At 64.4% G+C, this 18,429-nt stretch overlaps 1 protein-coding gene across 1 annotated transcript in view; it reads left to right on the top strand.

Moving 5' to 3' along the window:
- Positions 1-560: 560 nt before the first annotated feature.
- Positions 561-18,429, top strand: part of COL7A1 (collagen type VII alpha 1 chain) — a 29,239-nt gene continuing 11,370 nt past the window's right edge. Inside the window, exons 1-72 of the mRNA XM_062200808.1 lie at positions 561-645; positions 1,081-1,261; positions 1,887-2,046; positions 2,133-2,226; positions 2,306-2,467; positions 2,573-2,736; positions 2,814-2,943; positions 3,037-3,153; positions 3,255-3,401; positions 3,488-3,604; positions 3,686-3,835; positions 3,916-4,044; positions 4,525-4,668; positions 4,756-4,881; positions 4,987-5,130; positions 5,652-5,771; positions 5,913-6,056; positions 6,317-6,442; positions 6,543-6,689; positions 6,950-7,072; positions 7,341-7,487; positions 7,676-7,810; positions 7,889-8,035; positions 8,115-8,251; positions 8,522-8,648; positions 8,731-8,877; positions 8,965-9,137; positions 9,242-9,277; positions 9,364-9,390; positions 9,485-9,529; positions 9,601-9,663; positions 10,082-10,162; positions 10,256-10,291; positions 10,411-10,446; positions 10,596-10,667; positions 10,751-10,828; positions 11,048-11,074; positions 11,155-11,208; positions 11,337-11,399; positions 11,486-11,545; positions 11,674-11,709; positions 11,874-11,918; positions 11,998-12,033; positions 12,273-12,317; positions 12,410-12,445; positions 12,535-12,570; positions 12,866-12,892; positions 13,049-13,102; positions 13,179-13,238; positions 13,332-13,367; positions 13,474-13,554; positions 13,638-13,673; positions 13,868-13,912; positions 14,082-14,153; positions 14,342-14,386; positions 14,613-14,639; positions 14,822-14,851; positions 14,986-15,066; positions 15,143-15,178; positions 15,254-15,289; positions 15,376-15,456; positions 15,621-15,656; positions 16,047-16,109; positions 16,194-16,238; positions 17,065-17,100; positions 17,183-17,218; positions 17,360-17,455; positions 17,575-17,610; positions 17,697-17,732; positions 17,839-17,886; positions 18,138-18,173; positions 18,273-18,395. Coding sequence (XP_062056792.1) covers positions 561-645; positions 1,081-1,261; positions 1,887-2,046; positions 2,133-2,226; positions 2,306-2,467; positions 2,573-2,736; positions 2,814-2,943; positions 3,037-3,153; positions 3,255-3,401; positions 3,488-3,604; positions 3,686-3,835; positions 3,916-4,044; positions 4,525-4,668; positions 4,756-4,881; positions 4,987-5,130; positions 5,652-5,771; positions 5,913-6,056; positions 6,317-6,442; positions 6,543-6,689; positions 6,950-7,072; positions 7,341-7,487; positions 7,676-7,810; positions 7,889-8,035; positions 8,115-8,251; positions 8,522-8,648; positions 8,731-8,877; positions 8,965-9,137; positions 9,242-9,277; positions 9,364-9,390; positions 9,485-9,529; positions 9,601-9,663; positions 10,082-10,162; positions 10,256-10,291; positions 10,411-10,446; positions 10,596-10,667; positions 10,751-10,828; positions 11,048-11,074; positions 11,155-11,208; positions 11,337-11,399; positions 11,486-11,545; positions 11,674-11,709; positions 11,874-11,918; positions 11,998-12,033; positions 12,273-12,317; positions 12,410-12,445; positions 12,535-12,570; positions 12,866-12,892; positions 13,049-13,102; positions 13,179-13,238; positions 13,332-13,367; positions 13,474-13,554; positions 13,638-13,673; positions 13,868-13,912; positions 14,082-14,153; positions 14,342-14,386; positions 14,613-14,639; positions 14,822-14,851; positions 14,986-15,066; positions 15,143-15,178; positions 15,254-15,289; positions 15,376-15,456; positions 15,621-15,656; positions 16,047-16,109; positions 16,194-16,238; positions 17,065-17,100; positions 17,183-17,218; positions 17,360-17,455; positions 17,575-17,610; positions 17,697-17,732; positions 17,839-17,886; positions 18,138-18,173; positions 18,273-18,395 — 5,973 coding nt within the window. The remainder of the gene's footprint in view (positions 646-1,080; positions 1,262-1,886; positions 2,047-2,132; positions 2,227-2,305; positions 2,468-2,572; positions 2,737-2,813; positions 2,944-3,036; positions 3,154-3,254; positions 3,402-3,487; positions 3,605-3,685; positions 3,836-3,915; positions 4,045-4,524; positions 4,669-4,755; positions 4,882-4,986; positions 5,131-5,651; positions 5,772-5,912; positions 6,057-6,316; positions 6,443-6,542; positions 6,690-6,949; positions 7,073-7,340; positions 7,488-7,675; positions 7,811-7,888; positions 8,036-8,114; positions 8,252-8,521; positions 8,649-8,730; positions 8,878-8,964; positions 9,138-9,241; positions 9,278-9,363; positions 9,391-9,484; positions 9,530-9,600; positions 9,664-10,081; positions 10,163-10,255; positions 10,292-10,410; positions 10,447-10,595; positions 10,668-10,750; positions 10,829-11,047; positions 11,075-11,154; positions 11,209-11,336; positions 11,400-11,485; positions 11,546-11,673; positions 11,710-11,873; positions 11,919-11,997; positions 12,034-12,272; positions 12,318-12,409; positions 12,446-12,534; positions 12,571-12,865; positions 12,893-13,048; positions 13,103-13,178; positions 13,239-13,331; positions 13,368-13,473; positions 13,555-13,637; positions 13,674-13,867; positions 13,913-14,081; positions 14,154-14,341; positions 14,387-14,612; positions 14,640-14,821; positions 14,852-14,985; positions 15,067-15,142; positions 15,179-15,253; positions 15,290-15,375; positions 15,457-15,620; positions 15,657-16,046; positions 16,110-16,193; positions 16,239-17,064; positions 17,101-17,182; positions 17,219-17,359; positions 17,456-17,574; positions 17,611-17,696; positions 17,733-17,838; positions 17,887-18,137; positions 18,174-18,272; positions 18,396-18,429) is intronic.

The following is an 18,429-nucleotide window of genomic DNA, read 5'->3' as shown; positions in this document are numbered from 1 at the left end:
GGGGGCTGCTCCCCCTGTCCAGGAGGCCCACCAGACAGACTGGAGTGGCTGAATCACAGGCGACGCAGGGCCCGAGGGCTTGTCTGGGCACCCCCGGGCTGGGGCTGAATCATCTCCAGCTGCAGTTTCCCCCTACCTCAGGGTTGCTGTCCCTTGGGTCCGCAGGAACCAGTCCACACGCCAGCCCCCAGCAGCCGCTGCGCTGCTTACGCATCGACCTGAGGCAACCAAGACCTGTGAGCCTCGGTGGGGTTGAGGGCGCCCTCAGCATCTGTCCCAGAAGCCGCGGGGGTGCTTGCACTTCAGTGCGTCACGGCATCAGTGGGGAGGTGGGTGAGGGCGGGCCGCCCGGGTTCCGCCCGCTGCTCCGCCCCCCGGGATTAGGGACTTTTCTCCGCGCCGTGCCTGCAGGACTTCGGCGGCAGCAGCGGCGGCGGGAGCCGGCGGACGCGCAGGCAAGACCAGGGCTGGGGTTAGGGGGGCGCCGGCCTCGCGCCCGCCAAGGCCGCAGGGCGCAAGCACAGAAGTGGGGGTCCTGCTGACCCTCTCACTCACCCAGGATGAGGTTGCGTCTCCTGGTGGCCACGCTCTGCGTTGGAATCCTGGCGGGGGCGCCCCGAGTGCGGGCCCAATCCAGAGAGCAAGGTGGGCGCTGCTATAAGGACCCTGCTCCGGGCATTGCACTCTGGCACCCACGGCTCCGTGAGCCTTCATACCCGGCACCCCAGGGAGTCCCCCTAACTCTGGCTGGCTTTCCGGAGCCCTCCGCGACTCCCAAACCGCCTCTTACCCTGTTCGCACCCAAATTCTGGCTCCCTCCAAGAGGGCCGGGTCCCCTTCCTTGTGCTACCCCGCGCCGGCCCCTGAGGCTGACCTCGGTCCCAGGTCCTCTCCTGCGCCCCCAGCCCTCGGCAGAGGGCGTCCACTCTGCACCCCCCGCACCTCCCCCGCAGGCTCCCAGGCCCAGTTTGCATTCGCAGACGAGGCCCTCTCGCTACCTCACCCTCAGTCCCAGGGGGCCGCGGCTCGGGGAGAGTCTTGGGACCCCCGGGGGAGGTCGTGACCTTGCGCCCCCTCCAGTGACCTGCACGCGTCTTTACGCCGCGGACATCGTTTTCCTCCTCGACGGCTCCTCTTCCATTGGCCGCAGCAACTTCCGCGAAGTGCGGGGCTTCCTCGAAGGGCTGGTGCTGCCTTTCTCTGGGGCAGCCAGCGCGCAGGGCGTGCGCTTCGCAGCGGTTCAGTACAGCGACGATCCGCGGTGAGTGGCGGCGCTGGCAGCTGGGGACGCAGAGAGCCCACTAAGACCCCTTCCCAGGAATGTCCAGGCCAGAGACAGGCCTTGGGGAATCCCGCGACCCCTAGCCAGGACCTCGCTGGAGACAGAGATAGGCATTCGCTAGGTAGAGCCTTCCTGCCCCTAGACACACTCTCAGTGCCTGTCCTGCCGAGGCCGAGGCCGGCGGGGCTGGGCTCTGATCTGCAGATTCAGGGGCCCCAGGTGCCCAGATGCCACACCTGCCGGACTCCCCACGTCCAAGCCCCCTAACCCTTCAGCCTTCCCATGCACCACAAGGACTCCTTTCTGGTCAATGTCCACCTTCCTCCAGCTGCACCCTTGCTCCTCTAACTAACCAGACATCCTGCCCCCCTAGGCTGTGAGCCCCAAGGACCCAAGGTTAGCCCAAGCACACTCCCATGGGCAGTGCATGAAGGAGCACCTGGGGAGTTTGGTAACCCCAGCGTCTGCAGAGGTGGGGCCAGGAGAGGACCGAGAGGAGCCTCCAGCTGGCCTACTGCCCATAGCCCACACCCCATGGGCTTCCAGAGGCCAAGGCCAGAAGAGGTCCTGGCCCCTGGCTTGAGAGCACCCCTGCCCCCAACAGGACAGAGTTTGGCCTGGACACACTGGCCTCGGGGGGCGAGGCCATCCGTGCCATCCGTGAGCTCAGCTACAAGGGCGGCAACACTCGCACAGGGGCTGCGATCCGCCACGTGGCCGACCACATCTTCTTGCCCCAGCTGACCCGTCCTGGCATCCCCAAGGTGATCCCTGACCCCACTGTGCCTCCCCAAGTGACCCCAAATGAAGTGTCTGCTGCAGCCCTGACCTGAGCCTGCACCTGCCCCAGGTCTGCATCCTCATCACAGATGGGAAGTCCCAGGACCAGGTGGACGCAGCGGCCCAGAGGCTGAAGGGGCAGGGGGTCAAGCTGTTCGCTGTGGGTGAGTCCCGAGCTGGGCCGGGGGTGGGAGCATTCTGAGGGCGCATGGGAAGCGGAGCCCTGACCGGGCATCACCCCAGGCATCAAGAACGCTGACCCCGAGGAGCTGAAGCGAGTCGCCTCCCAGCCCACCGGGGATTTCTTCTTCTTCGTCAACGACTTCAACATCTTGAGAACCCTGCTGCCCCTCGTCTCCCGGCGGGTGTGCACGACTGCTGGTGGCATTCCCGTGACCCTCCCCCGTGAGTTCCTGGTGCTCTGGCCCTGACCTCTGACCCCAGCTCTGCACCCTAAATGCTGACCCCTGCTCTTCCTGCCTGATCGCCTGGTTTCCTTCCACCCCCCAGCCGATGACTCGACTTTGGGTCCTCGGGACCTGGTGCTATCTGAGCCAGGCAGTCAGTCTCTGAGAGTACAGTGGACGGCAGCCAGCGGCCCTGTGACTGGCTACAAGATCCAGTACACTCCTCTGACGGGGCTGGGACAGCCTCGGCCCAGCGAGCTGCGGGAGGTGAGGACGGCACGAGCCACAGGTGGGTGGCTGGGGACCCAGCTGGGCAAGGTGAGGTGACCTCTGACCCTGGGCAGGTGAACGTCCCAGCTGGTGAGACCAGCACGTGGTTGCAGGGCCTCCGGCCACTGACCGAGTACCAAGTGACTGTGGTTGCCCTCTACGCCAACAGCATCGGGGAGTCTGTGAGTGGGACGGCTCGGACCAGTGAGTAATCCTGCCACCCGCCATGTACCTAACCACGCCCCCACTCCCCTCTCCACTGCTGACTCCACTCATCCCTGGTGGGATCTTCCCTAGCTGCCCTGGAGGGGCCAGAGCTGACCATCCAGAACACCACAGCCCACAGCCTGCTGGTGGCCTGGCGGAGCATGCCGGGCGCCACCGGCTACCGCGTGACCTGGCGGGTCCTCAGCGGTGAGTGAGAGGTGTGGGCTGAGGCCAGGCTCTGTACCCCGACAAGACTGTAAAGCCACAGGTCCATGAGTCCCACGCACCCCTTGGCGCGCCCCCTGCAGGTGGAGCCCCCCAGCAGCAGGAGCTGGGCCCCAGGCAGGAGTCCGTGCTGCTGCGTGGCCTGCAGCCTGGCACCGACTATGAGGTGACCGTGAGCACCCTGTTCGGCCGGAACGTGGGGCCCGCCGCCTCCCTGACCGCCCGCACTGGTAAGGGGGCTGGGCGCTTTCCTCAGCAGGGGAGGGCGGACGGGGCCGGGCCCAGCGGCCTCTGACATCCCACGTCCCCTGGGCAGGCCCCGCCATTGAGCAGATCCTGCGCCCAGTCATCCTGGGCCCCACATCCATCCTCCTTTCCTGGAACTTGGTGCCTGAGGCCCGTGGCTACCGTCTGGAGTGGCGGCGTGAGAGCGGTCAGCGCAGGGGCAGGGGCAGGGGCGGGCAAGCGGGGGGCAGGGGCTGGCCTCAGCTGGCCTGACCAGGTCATCTTGCAGGCCTGGAGCCGCCGCAGAGGGTGGTTCTGGCCCCGGATGTGACCCGCCACCAGCTGGATGGGCTGCAGCCAGGCACCGAGTACCGCCTCACGCTCTACACCCTGCTGGAAGGCCGCGAGGTGGCCACCCCTGCCACCGTGGTCCCCACAGGTGAGGGCTCCACGGGCCTGGCCGGTGAGGGGGGCGGCTCCCGGGGCACCAGCTGCCCCTCACATTGCGTTCTCCAGCAGGGCTGGAACGGCCTGTGGGCCCTGTGACAGACCTACAAGCCACCGAGCTGCCCGGGCAGCGAGTGCGAGTGTCCTGGAGCCCAGTCCCAGGCGCCACTGAGTACCGAGTCACCGTGCGCAGCACCCAGGGTGAGTTGGTGGCGGCCAGCAAAGCCTCACACGCGAACGTGCCAGCCCGCAGCATCTAAACCACAGCCTCCTCCCTGGCTCCTGTCTATCCCCCTCCCAAGCTGACACTGAGCACAGCACCATCACAGGGTCCTCTGCCCCCCATCCCCCCACATACACCCTGTCCCCCCGCCTGGCTCTGTCTCCACTCCCTGTCTGTGGCATCCACCCCTCTGCACCACTGGCTCAGTCACTGCCCTGCTCCTACCCTGTCCGTGACGCCGTCCACACTGACCTCCGTCATCCCACATCAGTGTCCATTGGTTCTCCTGGCCGCTGCCATCCAGCGTCCCCTCCATCACTGGCTTCTGACCCCGTGTGGCTGCCCATCACTGGCCACTCCCTCCCGCGTCCACACCGCTTGATCTCACATTCTGACAGTGACAGCCCACGTGCCTCTCCCTTCCTGACCCCTACCTGCCCGCCTCTCTTCTCTCCTAGGGGTTGAGCGCTCCCTGGTGCTTCCTGGGAGTCAGGTGGCCTTCGACCTGGATGACGTTCGGGCTGGACTTAGCTACACGGTGCGGGTGTCTGCTCGAGTGGGCACCCGTGACGGCAGTGCCAGCGTCCTCACTGTCCGCCGTGGTGAGTACCGCAAGGGGCTAGCAGGGGACCGCTGCCAGACCCACCGCAGTCCTGGTTCTGACCCCGACCTCTGTCTTGAACTCTCAGAGCCAGAAACCCCACTGGCTGTCCCAGGGCTGCGAGTCGCGGCATCAGATACGACGCGAGTGAGGGTGACCTGGGGACCTGTTCCCGGAGCCAGTGGATTTCGGATCAGCTGGAGGACAGGCAGCGGTGAGCGTGGGGAGTGGGAGGGTTGCTAGGGGAGCTACCTGGGCCTGGGTCCTGGGGGCCACGGGGCCAGGCAGCAGCCCTGAGAACGTGGCCCTCTGATTTCAGGTCCTGAGTCCACCCAGACATTGCCCCCGGACTCCACGGCTGCAGACATCACGGGACTGCAGCCCGGCACTTCGTACCAGGTGGCCGTGTCGGCGCTTCGAGGCAGAGACGAAGGCCCCCCTGTGGTCATCGTGGCTCGAACCGGTCAGGCCCTGACGCCGCCTCTCGGCTCTCTGCCTCCCACGCCTCCCCTCTCAGAGACCCCTGCCTCCCCCAGACTCCAGCTCCTCATTTAGATGCTCACTGCCTCCTCTCAAGCCCTTCCCTTCTTGAGGTTCCCCGAGCCACACCCGCCACACCCTCCGTGTCCTTGGATTGCCATCACCACATCACTCAGACCCCCCCACCATCCTTCTTGCTGGCTCTACCTCTCCTCTTGGACTGGTGCGTCCACCCTTGCCAGACCCTCTGACGGCCTCCTGGTACCTGCATCGGGTCCCCACCCCTTCTCTGCCAGACCCTGTTGTCATTCAGGGTCCTGATACCCTTCTGCCCAAACCCCTGCTTGCCGACCCACTCCACCCATTCACCGCCTCCTCTCTCAGATCCCTGCCTCCTCTAAGCTTCCTGCAGCCTTCCCTAATCACATGGTCCCCGCTGCCTCTGCCCTGGGACGCCCCCTCCCGCCTCCGCTGTCACATTCCTTGTTGCCTTTTTCCCTGCAGACCCACTGGGCCCAGTGAGGACAGTCCATGTGACTCAGGCTGGCAGCTCATCTGTCACCATTGCCTGGACCAGGGTTCCCGGCGCCACAGGATACAGGGTGTCCTGGCACTCAGACCATGGTGGGGACTAAGGCTCTGGAAGGGTCATGGGGTCAGGTCTGGCTGCAACGGGGGCTCGGAATTGGGGGGGGAGGCGCTCAGGTGGGCCACTGGGGGGAACAGTCTGGCTGGCTCTGGAGCTGCCTCCATCCCCTCTCCCAGACCCAGAGAGATTGCAGTTGGTGTCGGGGGAGGCCGCGGTGGCTGAGCTGGACGGGCTGCAGCCAGACACCGAGTACACAGTGCACGTGAGGGCCCACGTGGCAGGCATGGATGGGGCCCCCGCCTCTGTGGTCGTGAGGACCGGTGAGTGGACCCCAGCCAGCTCCTCCTGCCCCTGCTGTGCTGTCCTCCAGCTGCCCACCCCGTCACTGTCCCGTCCACATGGATCCAGCCACGCTAAAGTGGCAGCCCACAGTGACCTCCTGGCTGCCCCACGCCGCCCACTGACCTGACCTCCTCCTCCATCTATGGACCGCCTCAAGCCAGTCTTCAGACCTCATGTTTTAAAAATGCCTGCCAGGCGTCCAGCAGCACCTAAGCCCTGGCCTTGCCTCTGTCCCCAGCCCCTGAGCCTGTGGGCAGTGTGTCCAAGCTGCAGATCCTCAATGCTTCCAGCGACGTTCTGCGGGTCACCTGGGCAGGCGTCCCGGGCGCCACAGCCTACAGGCTGGCCTGGGGCCGGAGTGAAGGTATGGCTCCCTGACCCAGCCTTGTCCTCCCTGGCCGGCGTTGCGCCTTTCTGTCCGCCATCCCCACCCCTGACCACGGGCTGTTTGTTCACCTGGCCAGGTGGCCCCACAAGACACCAGATGCTCTCCGGAAACACAGAGTCCGCAGAGATCCGGGGTCTCGAAGGCGGAGTCAGCTACTCTGTGCGAGTGACTGCTCTAGTCGGGGACCGAGAAGGCGCCCCTGTCTCCGTTGTCGTCACCACGCGTAGGCGGCGCTTGGGCGGGAGCGAGCCTTGGATTGGTGGCTCGGACGGTTTGGGGGCGGGTTTTGTGCTCAGGTTCGGAAAAGGATCCAAGGGATTGGTAGTGAGCCTGTGGGGGCGGAGTCTGAGAGAAGAGGAAAAAATGAAGCCCGGGATAGGCAGAGGGGCCGGCTGGGGGCGGGGCGTGTGTCAGGGTTGGCCTGGGATTGGTGCGGGGCCAGTGGGGGCGGGGCCTCCTTGATTTCCTCGTGCTTCTCTCCAGCACCTGAGGCTCCCACAGCCCTGGAGACTCTTCGTGTAGTGCAGCGCGGGGAGTACTCGCTGAGGCTGCACTGGGAGCCGGTGCCCGGCGCGCACGGCTTCCGTCTGCGTTGGCGACCCGAAGGTGAGCGGCACCCCCAGAGCGGAGTTAGGGATGGAGGGTGGGGGCGAGACTGGCGGTGGGCGGGGCCTGCGAGATCCCCACTTGTAGGCGGGATCCATTAACCGGATTGTTGGGATCCTTGAGGTCGTTGAGTGGGGTCAGTGAGGTGGGCAGGGTTAGCGAAGATGTGGAAGGTCAACCAGGCGGGGACCCAGTTAGAATCGTGCAGTGAGGTAGGCGGAGTCAGTATCCCACCTGCTCCTGGCCCCCAACCTCTTGCCTGCCCCAGGTGGCCAGGAACAGTTCCGCCTTCTGGGACCCGACCTCAGCAGCTACCACCTGGATGGGCTGGAGCCAGCAACACAGTACCGTGTATGGCTGAGCGTCCTGGGGCCGAGTGGAGAGGGCCCTCCCCGTGAGGTGACTGCGCGCACTGGTGAGCCCACCTTGCTGTCTGTGCTCCTGCCCCCACTGATGACCACCCTGAGTCCCTGCACCCCAGGCTCTGGGTGACTCCTCCTGTAACCCTTCATGCCCTGCCCTGGGTGATCCCACGACACTTCACCAAGATGAACCCATCCCGGAGCGCAGGTCTCTGACCCTGGTCTCTGATTGCCCCTTCAGAGTCACCTCGTGTCCCTAGCACTGAACTACGAGTGGTGGACACGTCGATCAACTCGGTGACTCTGGCCTGGACCCCGGTGTCTGGGGCATCCAGCTACATCCTGTCCTGGCGGCCACTCAGAGGCACTGACCAAGGTGAGGGGAAGGCCAGTGTTGGTGAGGGCTGGCAGTCCGTGGAGGGTCTCCTGTTTAACTGGGTTTTGTCCTCTGCAGAGGTGCCCGCTGCCCCGCTGACACTTCCAGGGATCTCAGGCTCCCAGCGCGTGACAGGACTAGAGCCTGGCGTCTCCTATGTCTTCTCCCTGACACCTGTCCGGGACGGTGTGCGGGGTCCTGAGACCTCCGTCACACACAACCCAGGTCTGATGGGCACGGTGGGTGGGGCTGAAGGGGCCAGCTGGAGGGGCGACCACTTCAGGAGCACGGCCTCTCCCTGCAGGGTGTCCCCGCGGCCTGGCGGACGTGGTGTTCCTGCTGCACGCCACTCGCGATAATGCTCACCGTTCGGGGGCCGCGAGGCGGGTCCTGGAGCGCCTGGTGTCTGCACTTGGGCCTCTTGGGCCACAAGCGGTCCAGGTTTGGCCCTAGAGGCAGCCAGACCCTTGCCTCTCCCTGCACCGCCCCACCTCACCCCACCCCACCCCACCAAAGCTCCAGGCTTCCTCCTGCCTTTCCTTCAGGTTCCGTGTCTCCTTGCATGCTGGTGTCTGCCCATCCCCCCATCGCCGCCGACCCCTTCCTGAGTGGTCGGGGTCTAGTCAGTCCCCCCTGTCTCCATGATTCCCCAGGACCTGTGCACCCCAACGCCTGCATTGCCACATTCTCTGTCTCCCCTACCCACCCCAGGTTGGCCTGCTGTCCTACAGCCACCGGCCCTCCCCGCTGTTCCCGCTGAATAGCTCCCATGACCTTGGCGTCATCTTGCAGAAGATCCGTGACATCCCCTACATGGACCCAAGTGGGAACAACCTGGGTGAGGGCAGCAGCAGGTGTGGGCCCCTGGGCTTCCCCGCTGGGAGCGCGGTGCCCAGAATTGCGACATTCCTCCCTCCCAGGCACAGCTGTGGTCACAGCTCACAGATACCTGTTGGCGCCGGATGCTCCTGGGCGCCGCCCACACGTGCCAGGGGTGATGGTTCTGCTCGTGGATGAGCCCCTGAGAAGCGACATATTCAGCGCCATCCGCGAGGCACAGGCGGCTGGTGAGAAGTGGCGCTGGGGAGGACAGGGCCTGGGAGTAGGGGCGGCCGCAGCAGGGTTCTCATGCTGGCCACTGGGCCCCTCCTTAGGACTTAAGGTGATGATGTTGGGCCTGGCGGGAGCTGACCCGGAGCAGCTGCGTCGCTTGGTGCCAGGCATGGACCCTGTGCAGAGCTTCTTTGCCGTGGATGATGGTCCGAGCCTAGACCGGGCAGCCAGTGATCTGGCTGTAGCCCTGTGCCAGGCAGCTGTGGTCACTCAGGTTTGGAAGGGGCCTCTGGGGGACCAGGGGTGGGCAGGAGGGGAAAGGAGCCTGGGGGGTCTTGGTTAGAACCCTCTGGTCTCAAAGGGACCCGTTGTCCACAGGCACGGCCAGAGCCTTGCTCAGTGCATTGTCCGAAGGTAAGTGTGCTGGGTGGAGAGGGCAGGCGTGGGCCACACCTTTTGGGCTAGCCACTCAGACCACCCTCCAACCTGTCTTTCCCCAGGGCGAGAAGGGGGAGCCTGGACAGCAGGTGAGTGGTCCGGGGCTGGGAGCAGAGAGTAGGTCGGTTGTTCGCGGGGCAGGGGTAGTTGGCAGCACGGGGCTCACCGACCCCTGCTTCCTAGGGCCTGCCAGGACAAGCTGGGCCTCCCGGTGCCCCCGGCCTCCCGGTGAGTGTCCCCCCGTCCCCATCCCAGCACCCTGGCTGCCTCCGCGCCTCCTTACAGCTGTCTTCTCTCAGGGCAGGACGGGTGCCCCCGGCCCCCAGGGGCCCCCCGGAAGGACCAATGCAAAGGGCGAGAGGGTGAGCCTGGGGACCACCGTGCTTCCCCTGCATCATGCCTGCAGGTTCTCGGGGGTTTTAGAGAAAGAAGACAGACAGAGTGGGAGGCGCGGGTTCTGCAGGAGCCCGAGTGGAAGGTGTAAACCACACCAGAGACCCTGGGAAGGCGCTGGAGGAGATGGGCCAGTGGTGTGGCCCGGCGCCGGGGAGAGCCTGGCAGGCCATTCCCCAGTATGCCGGAGGCCTCTGCCTCGTCCCTGCCCCTGTGCCTGGCACTGGGCCTTGCTTGGCTCTCAGGGGCCTCTCCTCTGCCCTCTGCCCCACCCCTGACGATGCTTGGGGACCTGTGGAGTGGGGGCCTCAGGCTAGGGGGGGCTCTTCCAGACAAGCAGGGTCATTGCAGGAGGGTCCCTGCCTGCTCTGAACTCTGCCTCCTTAGGGCTTTCCTGGAGTGGATGGGCTTCCAGGTAGCCCTGGCCGCCCCGGGACTCCTGGGACCCCCGGCACCCCAGGCCCAAAGGTGAGCAGGCTGTGCCCTGGGGAGCCATGGTGGGATGCTTTGCTCAGGTGAGTGGGGGGCTCTGGCTGTCCTGACACTGGCCTCCATTTACAGGGCTCTCCGGGGTGGGCCGGCCCTCGTGGAGAACCGGTAAGGTGCTTCCCTTCGCTCTGCCAGCACCTCCCCTGTGCGATCGGGGGCTGGCCTCTGGAAGCCCCCCGAGACTCGCCTGAGCCCAGGCACCACCCTGTGTTCTGTCTTATCCTCAGGGAGAGCCAGGACCTCGAGGCCTGAAAGGGGAGCCGGTAGGTGAATGGGAAGGCAGGGACCTGGGTGCCCAGGTCCCACCTGAGCAGGGGCAGAGGTGGGAGGCAAGGCAGCTGGGGCACCTCTAGGGGCTTCTTCCCCTCCAGTCTGTTGTACCCTGAGTGCTAGCCACTGCTCTGCCCTGCAGGGGGAGCCTGGACGAGTCGTCGGAGGCGAGGGACCGGGGCTGCCTGGGCAGAAAGGGGACTCTGGGCCTTCGGTAAGTTCAGGGATGGGGGAGACCAGGAGTGGGGTATGGGTGAGCTCTGGGGGTTGCATCTTTTACTTTGTCTCCTCTCTCAGGGCCCCCCTGGACCCCGTGGCCCACCAGGGGACCCAGGACCCCGTGGTCCTCCAGGACTTCCTGGAACAGCTGTGAAGGTGATGGCCCTGTATGGTCTCCTGACCTCCATGTGACTCAGAGACCTTGACCCCCTATTGGTTGCTCTGAGCCCATGTGACCCTTTAACCACCCCCACCCCAGACTCCTCAGGTCCTGCATGATCCTTGTAAGCCATATGACCCCATGACCTTTGCCCTTCTGGTGTCTTAGAGAGGGAGGTGTGGTCCAGGGTCATGGGGTCATGATCTGTCTTCCAGGGTGACAAAGGTGATCGCGGGGAACGGGTGAGTGAGGGGCAGGATGCACTGGGGGTGGCTGGGGGTCTGAGTCCCCCGGCCACCCCTGACCTGCTCTTCTCTCCCAGGGTCCTCCTGGGCCGGGTCTCGGTGGCACTGCTGCTGGGGACCCTGGACTGCCGGTGAGGGGCCCAGAGGCTATGCTGGGGTGCTTTTCTGGGAGCATGGGGGTGCAGCTGGGGCTGCCGGGCCGAGGGTGGGAGCTGGATTTCAGAGTCCTTGTCTCATGGTTTTGTTCACTTTCTTCTAGGGTCTTCCTGGAAGCCCTGGACCTCAAGGCCCACCTGGACCTCCTGGAGAGAAAGGAGAAAAGGTAGGAAACCTGGCCTCTGGCTGTGCCAGTCCTGGGCTGGGGGCAGGGTTCCCCTGGGTCTTCCCTCCCATGTCTTTCTCTTTTAGGGTGAATGTGAGGATGGAGCTCCAGGCCTCCCAGGACAACCTGGGACCCCGGGAGAGCCGGTGAGTGCAGGGGCCAGGCATTCTGAAGGCCCTGGGCATAGCTCAGCCCCCACTTTCAACCATCAACCCCAACTCCATCCTTGTGCCCAAACCTGGATCTCAGGACTGCCAAATGCATCCCCTTCCAGGGCCTACGGGGACCTCCTGGAGTCACTGGCCCCAAAGTGAGTACCAGCTGGGGGCTGGGGCAGGTCCCAGGGGTAAGACTCTGCAACACACATGGATTTAGGGGAAGATGGAAGATCAAGGGAGAAGGATTCTCCCTGTCAGAAGCTGTTGGATTTGAGGTTCAATGTCAAGGTCCTCTCCTCTCCTTCTCTCTCTTCAGGGTGATCGAGGACTGACAGGGGCCCCCGGAGAGGCCGGAGAGAAAGTAAGTGCAGCCTGGGGTGCTCTCAGCACTTGGGAGGATCTGGGGCCAGCCTGGGTTCTGACCTCCTCTGTTCCACCAGGGCCAACGTGGACCCCCTGGCCCAGCAGGACCCCAGGTGAACCTGCTGGCCCCCATGCCTCCGCTGGCTGACCTGGGCTCTGCACCGCGTCCTGCCTCTCACTTCTTGCCCGTGACCATTCTCCACGCCAAATTTGACCCCTCCTGACCCCTACCGACCTAGATGCCAGTCATCTGTGGCCCCTCTGCCACCTCACCCCCAACCCCCAGCCCTGGGTAGCTCGTAACCCCTCCCCCCCACCCGCCTGGAGCAGCACTTCTGTTTCCCTCCTGCAGGGGCTGCCGGGGCTTGCAGGCCGTCCTGGAGCTGAGGGTCCTGAAGTGAGTCTGGGGCTGGGGTGGGCCCAGGGTGGGGCTTCTGTCTGTTCCTGCTGCCTCCCTCCCCTCCTGGGCTCACTGGTTTCCGTGTACAGGGCCCGCCAGGACCCACAGGCCGCCGAGGAGAGAAGGTGGGTCATGGGCGAGGGGCTGTACCTCCTGGCAGCAGGCATGTGGTTTCCAGGCAGGTCTCTGACCTGTCCCTGCCCTCTTTCTGCAGGGAGAGCCTGGTCGCCCTGGGGACCCTGCAGTGGTGGTGAGTGAGGGAGGGCTGAGCACGGCACCTGGGGGGCAGCTCCCAGCCCTGGCCCCGGGTGGACTCGGAGGGCTTCCTTACGTACCAACCTGCTACCGGACTCTCGTCTGTGCCTCTGTGACACCCAGGGCGTGAGCCTTGGGCCGACTTGTCTTGTATAACCCTCCCCTGCTGCCAGTGGTGACCTGTGACCCCTGGGAAGACGTCCAGTTCTGGGTAACCCCCTCCCAGTGAAGCCTTGGGTCCTGTGGTTCCCCAGGCGGGGCCACGCTGAGCCTGTCCTGTTTGTTTTCAGGCTGGTGAAGGGGTCAAAGGAGAGAAGGTGGGTGAGGGCAGGCTGTTAGGTCAGGGTCAAGGGTCTGTCTCTAGGCCTGTCTGGAGGTCCCTGAAGGTCACAAGGGTGGTGGGTTGTCGGGATGAGAGCATGGGAGCCTGGGAGTAGCACTGATGGGTTTTGTCCCCCCTACCCCACACCCAGGGAGATGCAGGGCCTGCAGGCCCCAGAGGAGCTGCCGGAGTGAAAGGGGAGCGGGTGAGTGAGGGGAGAGCATTTGGGGGTAGGGCAGGTGCAGGTGTGCCCTCCTGACTTGTGACCCTTCCGCCCACAGGGCCCACCCGGGCTGGCTCTTCCTGGAGACCCTGGCCCCAAGGGAGACCCTGGAGACCGGGTGAATAGATGGGGGTGTGGGGTGTGAGGGAGAGAGAGGAAGTGACACCTGGGGTCCCCAGCTAAGTCCTGCTCCCCTGCCCACCCCTTTCAGGGTCCCATTGGCTTCACTGGCAGAGCAGGACCCCCCGTGAGTACCTGTGACCTGGGGTAGCCTCAGGGTTGGGGTCACCTCCCCACAAGCACAGCCTGGGGGGGTGTGTCCTGGCCTCATCTCCCTCTGCCTCCTCCCCTAGGGTGACTCTGGGCCTTCCGGGGAGAAAGGCGACCCCGGGCGGCCTGGCCCTGCTGGACCTGTTGGCCCCCGAGGACGAGATGTAAGAGGCTGAGGTGGGGGGTGGTTGGAGGGCGTAGGGGAGGAGGGGGTCTTGGGACCAGGGCTGACTTTCTGTCTTCACAGGGTGAAGCTGGAGAGAAAGGTGACGAGGGTCCCCCGGTGAGACTCCTCCCCACTGTGATTTCCAATCCTTTGCCCTTGAACTGTGACCTTCATGGGCTGGGGCCTCCACCAGGTCATCCAGGGTACCCCGCCCCACTAGCCAGCCCATGCCCAGGCCTTCTCTGGCCCGACTTCCTGGTTAGTTAGAGCCTAACTCACCTGCACCAGGTGACTTTTCCCTCCACCACCAGGGAGACCCAGGTTTGCCTGGCAAAGCAGGGGAGCGTGGCCTGCGGGTGAGTGTCCGCAGCGGGGAGCAGTCGGGGGTGGGGGGAGATGCTGGGTGAGCCTGTGGAGGGTGGGTGTGCCAGAGGCTGTGGAGGGTGGGAAATTCTTGCCTGGAGTTGGGGTGCATAGAGCAGTGAAGGGGCTCGCTGGGAGGCTCAGGCCAGCTGCTCTCCTCAGGGGGCACCTGGAGCCCGAGGACCTGTGGGTGAGAAGGGAGATCAGGGAGATCCTGGAGAGGACGGACGGAACGTGAGTCCCGACCCCTGGTTCCCTGCCGCTGACCCAGCCTCCAATCCCAGCCCTGACCCCGCCCCCCAACCCTGCAGCACAAAGCCCTTGTAATCCTCACTTCTTGTGACCCCTTCATCACAACCACTTGAAGCTGCCCTGAACTGATTCCTGGATGGCCCTGACCCTGGCTCCTTGGCTTTCCACAGGGCAGCCCTGGACCGTCCGGGCCCAAGGGTGACCGCGGGGAGCCGGTGAGTGGTGCTGGGGTCTAACTCAGGAAGGGAGGAGGCCTCCGGGTGCTGCTGCCAGAGCTCTGGTCAGTGTCCACCCAAGGGGCCTGAAATCCAGGTGGGGAGCCCAGGTGGCCTGCCTTCTGGGGTGCTGCTGGGAACTTGGGGGCAGAAGTGAGCCTGGGGAAACCCCGAGTGTGCCTGGGAGTTTAGGGCTCCTGTTGACCATGGCCCTTTCCTTTACCAGGGGCCCCCAGGACCTCCTGGACGGCTGGTAAGGGTTGAGCTGGGTCTGGTCCTTTGTCATCTTCCCCACCTGCCCTGTGGGCCCCACACTGTATCCCCTTGGCTCTTCCCTTGGCTTCCACTCCCATGATACCTCCAGGGATCCCTGAAACCCCTCACTGGCCCACTTCTTTCGTTGAGCTGGTCTTTTCACTGGTCATTCCCTGACAGGTAGATGCGGGACTTGGAGCCAGAGAGAAGGTACCGGGGTCTGCGGGTGGAGTGAGCCTGTGAATCCGGCAGAGCATCCATGCAGCTCTCATGTTGGGTCTCGGCTTGGGCATGCCTCGTGCCTCAAGGGCTGCCCCCCTCCAGCAAGCTTGTCTCTGCCACAGGGAGAGCCTGGGGACCGTGGGCAGGAGGGTCCTCGAGGACCCAAGGGTGACCCTGGTCCTCCTGGAGCCTCTGGGGAGAGGGTGAGTGTGGTTGCCCTGGTGGGGGAGGTGGGGTGTGGACAGGGAAAGCTCGCTCTGATTTCTGCCTCCCCCTCAGGGCATCGATGGGCTTCGGGGGCCCCCAGGCCCACAGGTGAGTGCCCCACTTTGCCCATCAGCCCAAGTTCCCGTCTCGCCTTCGCCTCTCACCTGACCTCGTTCCCTCCAGGGCGACCCAGGTGTTCGAGGCCCAGCAGGAGAAAAGGTTAGAGGATGTAGGGGCTTCTCCGGAGGTGGGCCTGGCCCGTAGGCCCATTGGCTTCAAGGCCTCTGACTGCCTTTTTTCCTTAGGGGGACCGGGGCCCCGCTGGGCTGGATGGCCGGAGTGGTCTGGATGGGAAACCAGGAGCCCCTGGCCCCCCTGGGCTGCATGTGAGTGGTGGTCGTCACTGCTCTGTGAGCAGATGGGGTGTCTCTGTCTCCCCCAGAACCCTGCCTGGGTGGGGCACGTTCTTGCCATGGACTCGTGACCCTGGCAGCAGGTGGTACCCGCCCGCCCAGGACCATGGTGAACTTGACTTTGTGTCTGTCCCCAGGGTGCTGCGGGCAAAGCTGGGGACCCAGGGAGAGACGTAAGTGAGGGAGATGCCGGGGCAGAGGGTGGCTCAGGCCGGGGGCCAGCTCCGCTCAGACTGCCCTAGTGATGGCGTTAATAAGAGTGGGGCTGTTGGTTCTGCCCTGTCTCTGGGAGGGTGTCCCAGGCAGGCAACTTGCAGAGGGTCTCCCTTTCTGACCTTCTTTGCCTTGGGGGTCTTAATAGCTCCCCAAGTTCTGGGGACTCTCCCCTTGGTAATCTTAGCAAGGACCCCCAGCCCATGAGGTCTGTGCTTCAAGGAGACTCAAGAGAACCCCCCAATCCTGGAGGTCTCTACACAGGAGGAGGGTCTCAGTGGGAACCCCCCACCCTGCCACGGGGTATGGGGATCCCAGAGGCTGCTCCATCCCAGCAAAGCCTTTTCCAGGGGCTTCCAGGCCTCCGAGGAGAGCATGGCCCCCCTGGCCCTCCTGGGTCCCCTGGAGCACCGGTGAGTCCGGGCTTTCGTGCTGCCCTTTTGCCCTTTGGTGATCCTCACCCTGACCCTGACCTTCAACCTGATCTGTTCCCACAGGGAAAGCCCGGCGAGGATGGCAAACCCGGCTTGAATGGCAAAAATGTGAGTGTGTCCAGGACGGCTGTGGCAAAACCTGCCAAGCACCCAGATGTGCAGACAGCACACGAGACTCACATGCGGTCACATGTAGACTTGAGCCGACACCTGCCTACCCAGCCCAGACACACAGATGCATGTGAAATACAGGGCCATGTGCACACGTAGGGCCCTCACAGACACATGGTAAGGGAGGTGGATATAGCAGCCGGTGGCCCAAGGCACTGGCTGTGCCAAGCTGATCCCCAGCCACAGGTATGGACAAGGGTACTGACAGGTGGGGCGACACAGGCACACTCGGGTGACACGTGGGGACACAACCACACATGGACACTTCCACACAGACTCCGGTATGTGCTCAAACATGGGCCCAGGATTGCATGTGATCCTGTACTGTGACGTGGTGGGGTGCACATCCGTGGCTCTGCCACGAGACACCAGCTGGGACGTGCTGACACATGTGTTATACCCACGGTCCCCCGTGTCCGTGACCACACACACAAGCCTTGCTGAGGGCAAGTGTGTCTGCGGGCATATGTGGCCATAGACAGACACAGGCCAAGATGTATGCACGGCCTGAGACACGCAGACCCGTGAGTACACATGTTAAGACACATAGACACCCGCCCGGGGGCCTGTGGACACTCCTCAACCCAGACACGCACAGGTGCAGTTACCTCTAGAGAGCTGAGCCCAGGAAGACATTTATAGGGACACGTGCAGGCGCTCCCAGGCCACGCCCAGACGTCCAGTCCTGGTCATCGAACATCTGCTGACAGTGGCTAGCAGGCACCGGTGAACGTTTGAGCTGATGTGAGCCCTCTGCCCACAGGGAGAACCTGGGGATCCTGGAGAAGATGGGAGGAAGGTAAAGCCCCTCACCTGGGAGCTGCTTTGGCCTCAGACTGGGACCCCATGGAACCCCGTCTGAAGCACCTCGTCTTCCTTAGGGAGAAAAGGGAGATCCAGGTGCCCCTGGAAGAGAAGTAAGTGCTGGGGTCTTCTGCAGCCTCTGAGCCCTGACCATGACCCTGACCCTGACCCTGACCCTGACCCTGACCCTGTGAGATATGGCTGCGCTCTTTCCTGGGGTCTCAGGGATCTGATGCTGGCTGCATCGTCTGCAGGGTTACGATGGCCCCAAGGGTGAACGTGGAGCTCCGGGTAGCCCTGGACCCCAGGGCCCTCCAGGCCTCCCTGGGCAGGTTGGCCCCTCTGGCCAGGTGAGTGTTCTGAGGCTTGGGAGCAGCACTGAGAGTGTTAGGGCCATTAGGTTTCCGTGGGGTTGCACTTTGAGATGCAGTGACCCAGAATGGCCCTTTTGTGTCCTGTTGTGTCGCAGGGTTTTCCTGGCATCCCAGGAAGCGTGGGCCCCAAGGTGAGTGTGCATCTATTGGCAGGGGCTGGTGAGAGGCTGCTCAGGGAGGGGAGATGGTCCCCTACCTGCTCGTTCTTTGTCCTCAGGGTGACCGTGGAGAGACTGGATCCAAAGGGGATCAGGTGAGACCCTTACCTTTTTCACCTGCCAAAGTAGCCATGACACCCACTTGGGTGCACACATGCCCCACAAGCTGGGTCCTGGAAGTTTGTCTCTTGGTCTTTCCAGGGCCTTCCGGGGGAGCGTGGCCCCAGAGGAGAACCTGGGAGCATGGTGGTGAGCCAGCCTGAGACCCTGCCCCTGACTCCCATTAACAAGCCCCTAAGGGGCCGCCTCTCCCCTTCCTTTTGTCATGGCTTCTGTCCTGTGTGCTTGGCCCACTGGAGTCCCCATAGCTTGCACTCAAGGGAACCCAGACAGCGGGACTCGGGGCAAGAGGACTGGTGAGGAGGGCAGGGAGGACTTTCTAGGGTTGGGGTGGGGGGTCTCCTTCCTAGGCTGCCCTTCACCCTGCCGTGTGTCCCCAGAACGTGGAGCGGATGCTGGAGACGGCTGGCATCAAGGTAGGTTGTTTGGGAGCTGGGGCAGGCAGGGCGCCAGGGCACCAGGGTGGGGGGTTGCAGGCCGGGGCCCCTGCTCCTCTGACCCTGGCTGTCCCCCAGCCGTCTGCCCTGCGGGAGATCGTGGAGAGCTGGGACGAGAGCTCTGGCAGCTTCCTGCCTGTGCCCGAGCGGCGTCGTGGCCCCAAGGGGGACCCGGGCGAGCGGGGCCCCGCAGGCAAGGAGGTGAGCGGCAGCCGCTTGGGGGGGACAACCCGTG

Source organism: Lepus europaeus, chromosome 9 (assembly GCF_033115175.1).
Source record: "Lepus europaeus isolate LE1 chromosome 9, mLepTim1.pri, whole genome shotgun sequence".
Taxonomy (NCBI): domain Eukaryota; kingdom Metazoa; phylum Chordata; class Mammalia; order Lagomorpha; family Leporidae; genus Lepus; species Lepus europaeus.
Note: the sequence above shows the minus strand (reverse complement) of the source record. Positions and strands in the feature narration are given on the sequence as shown.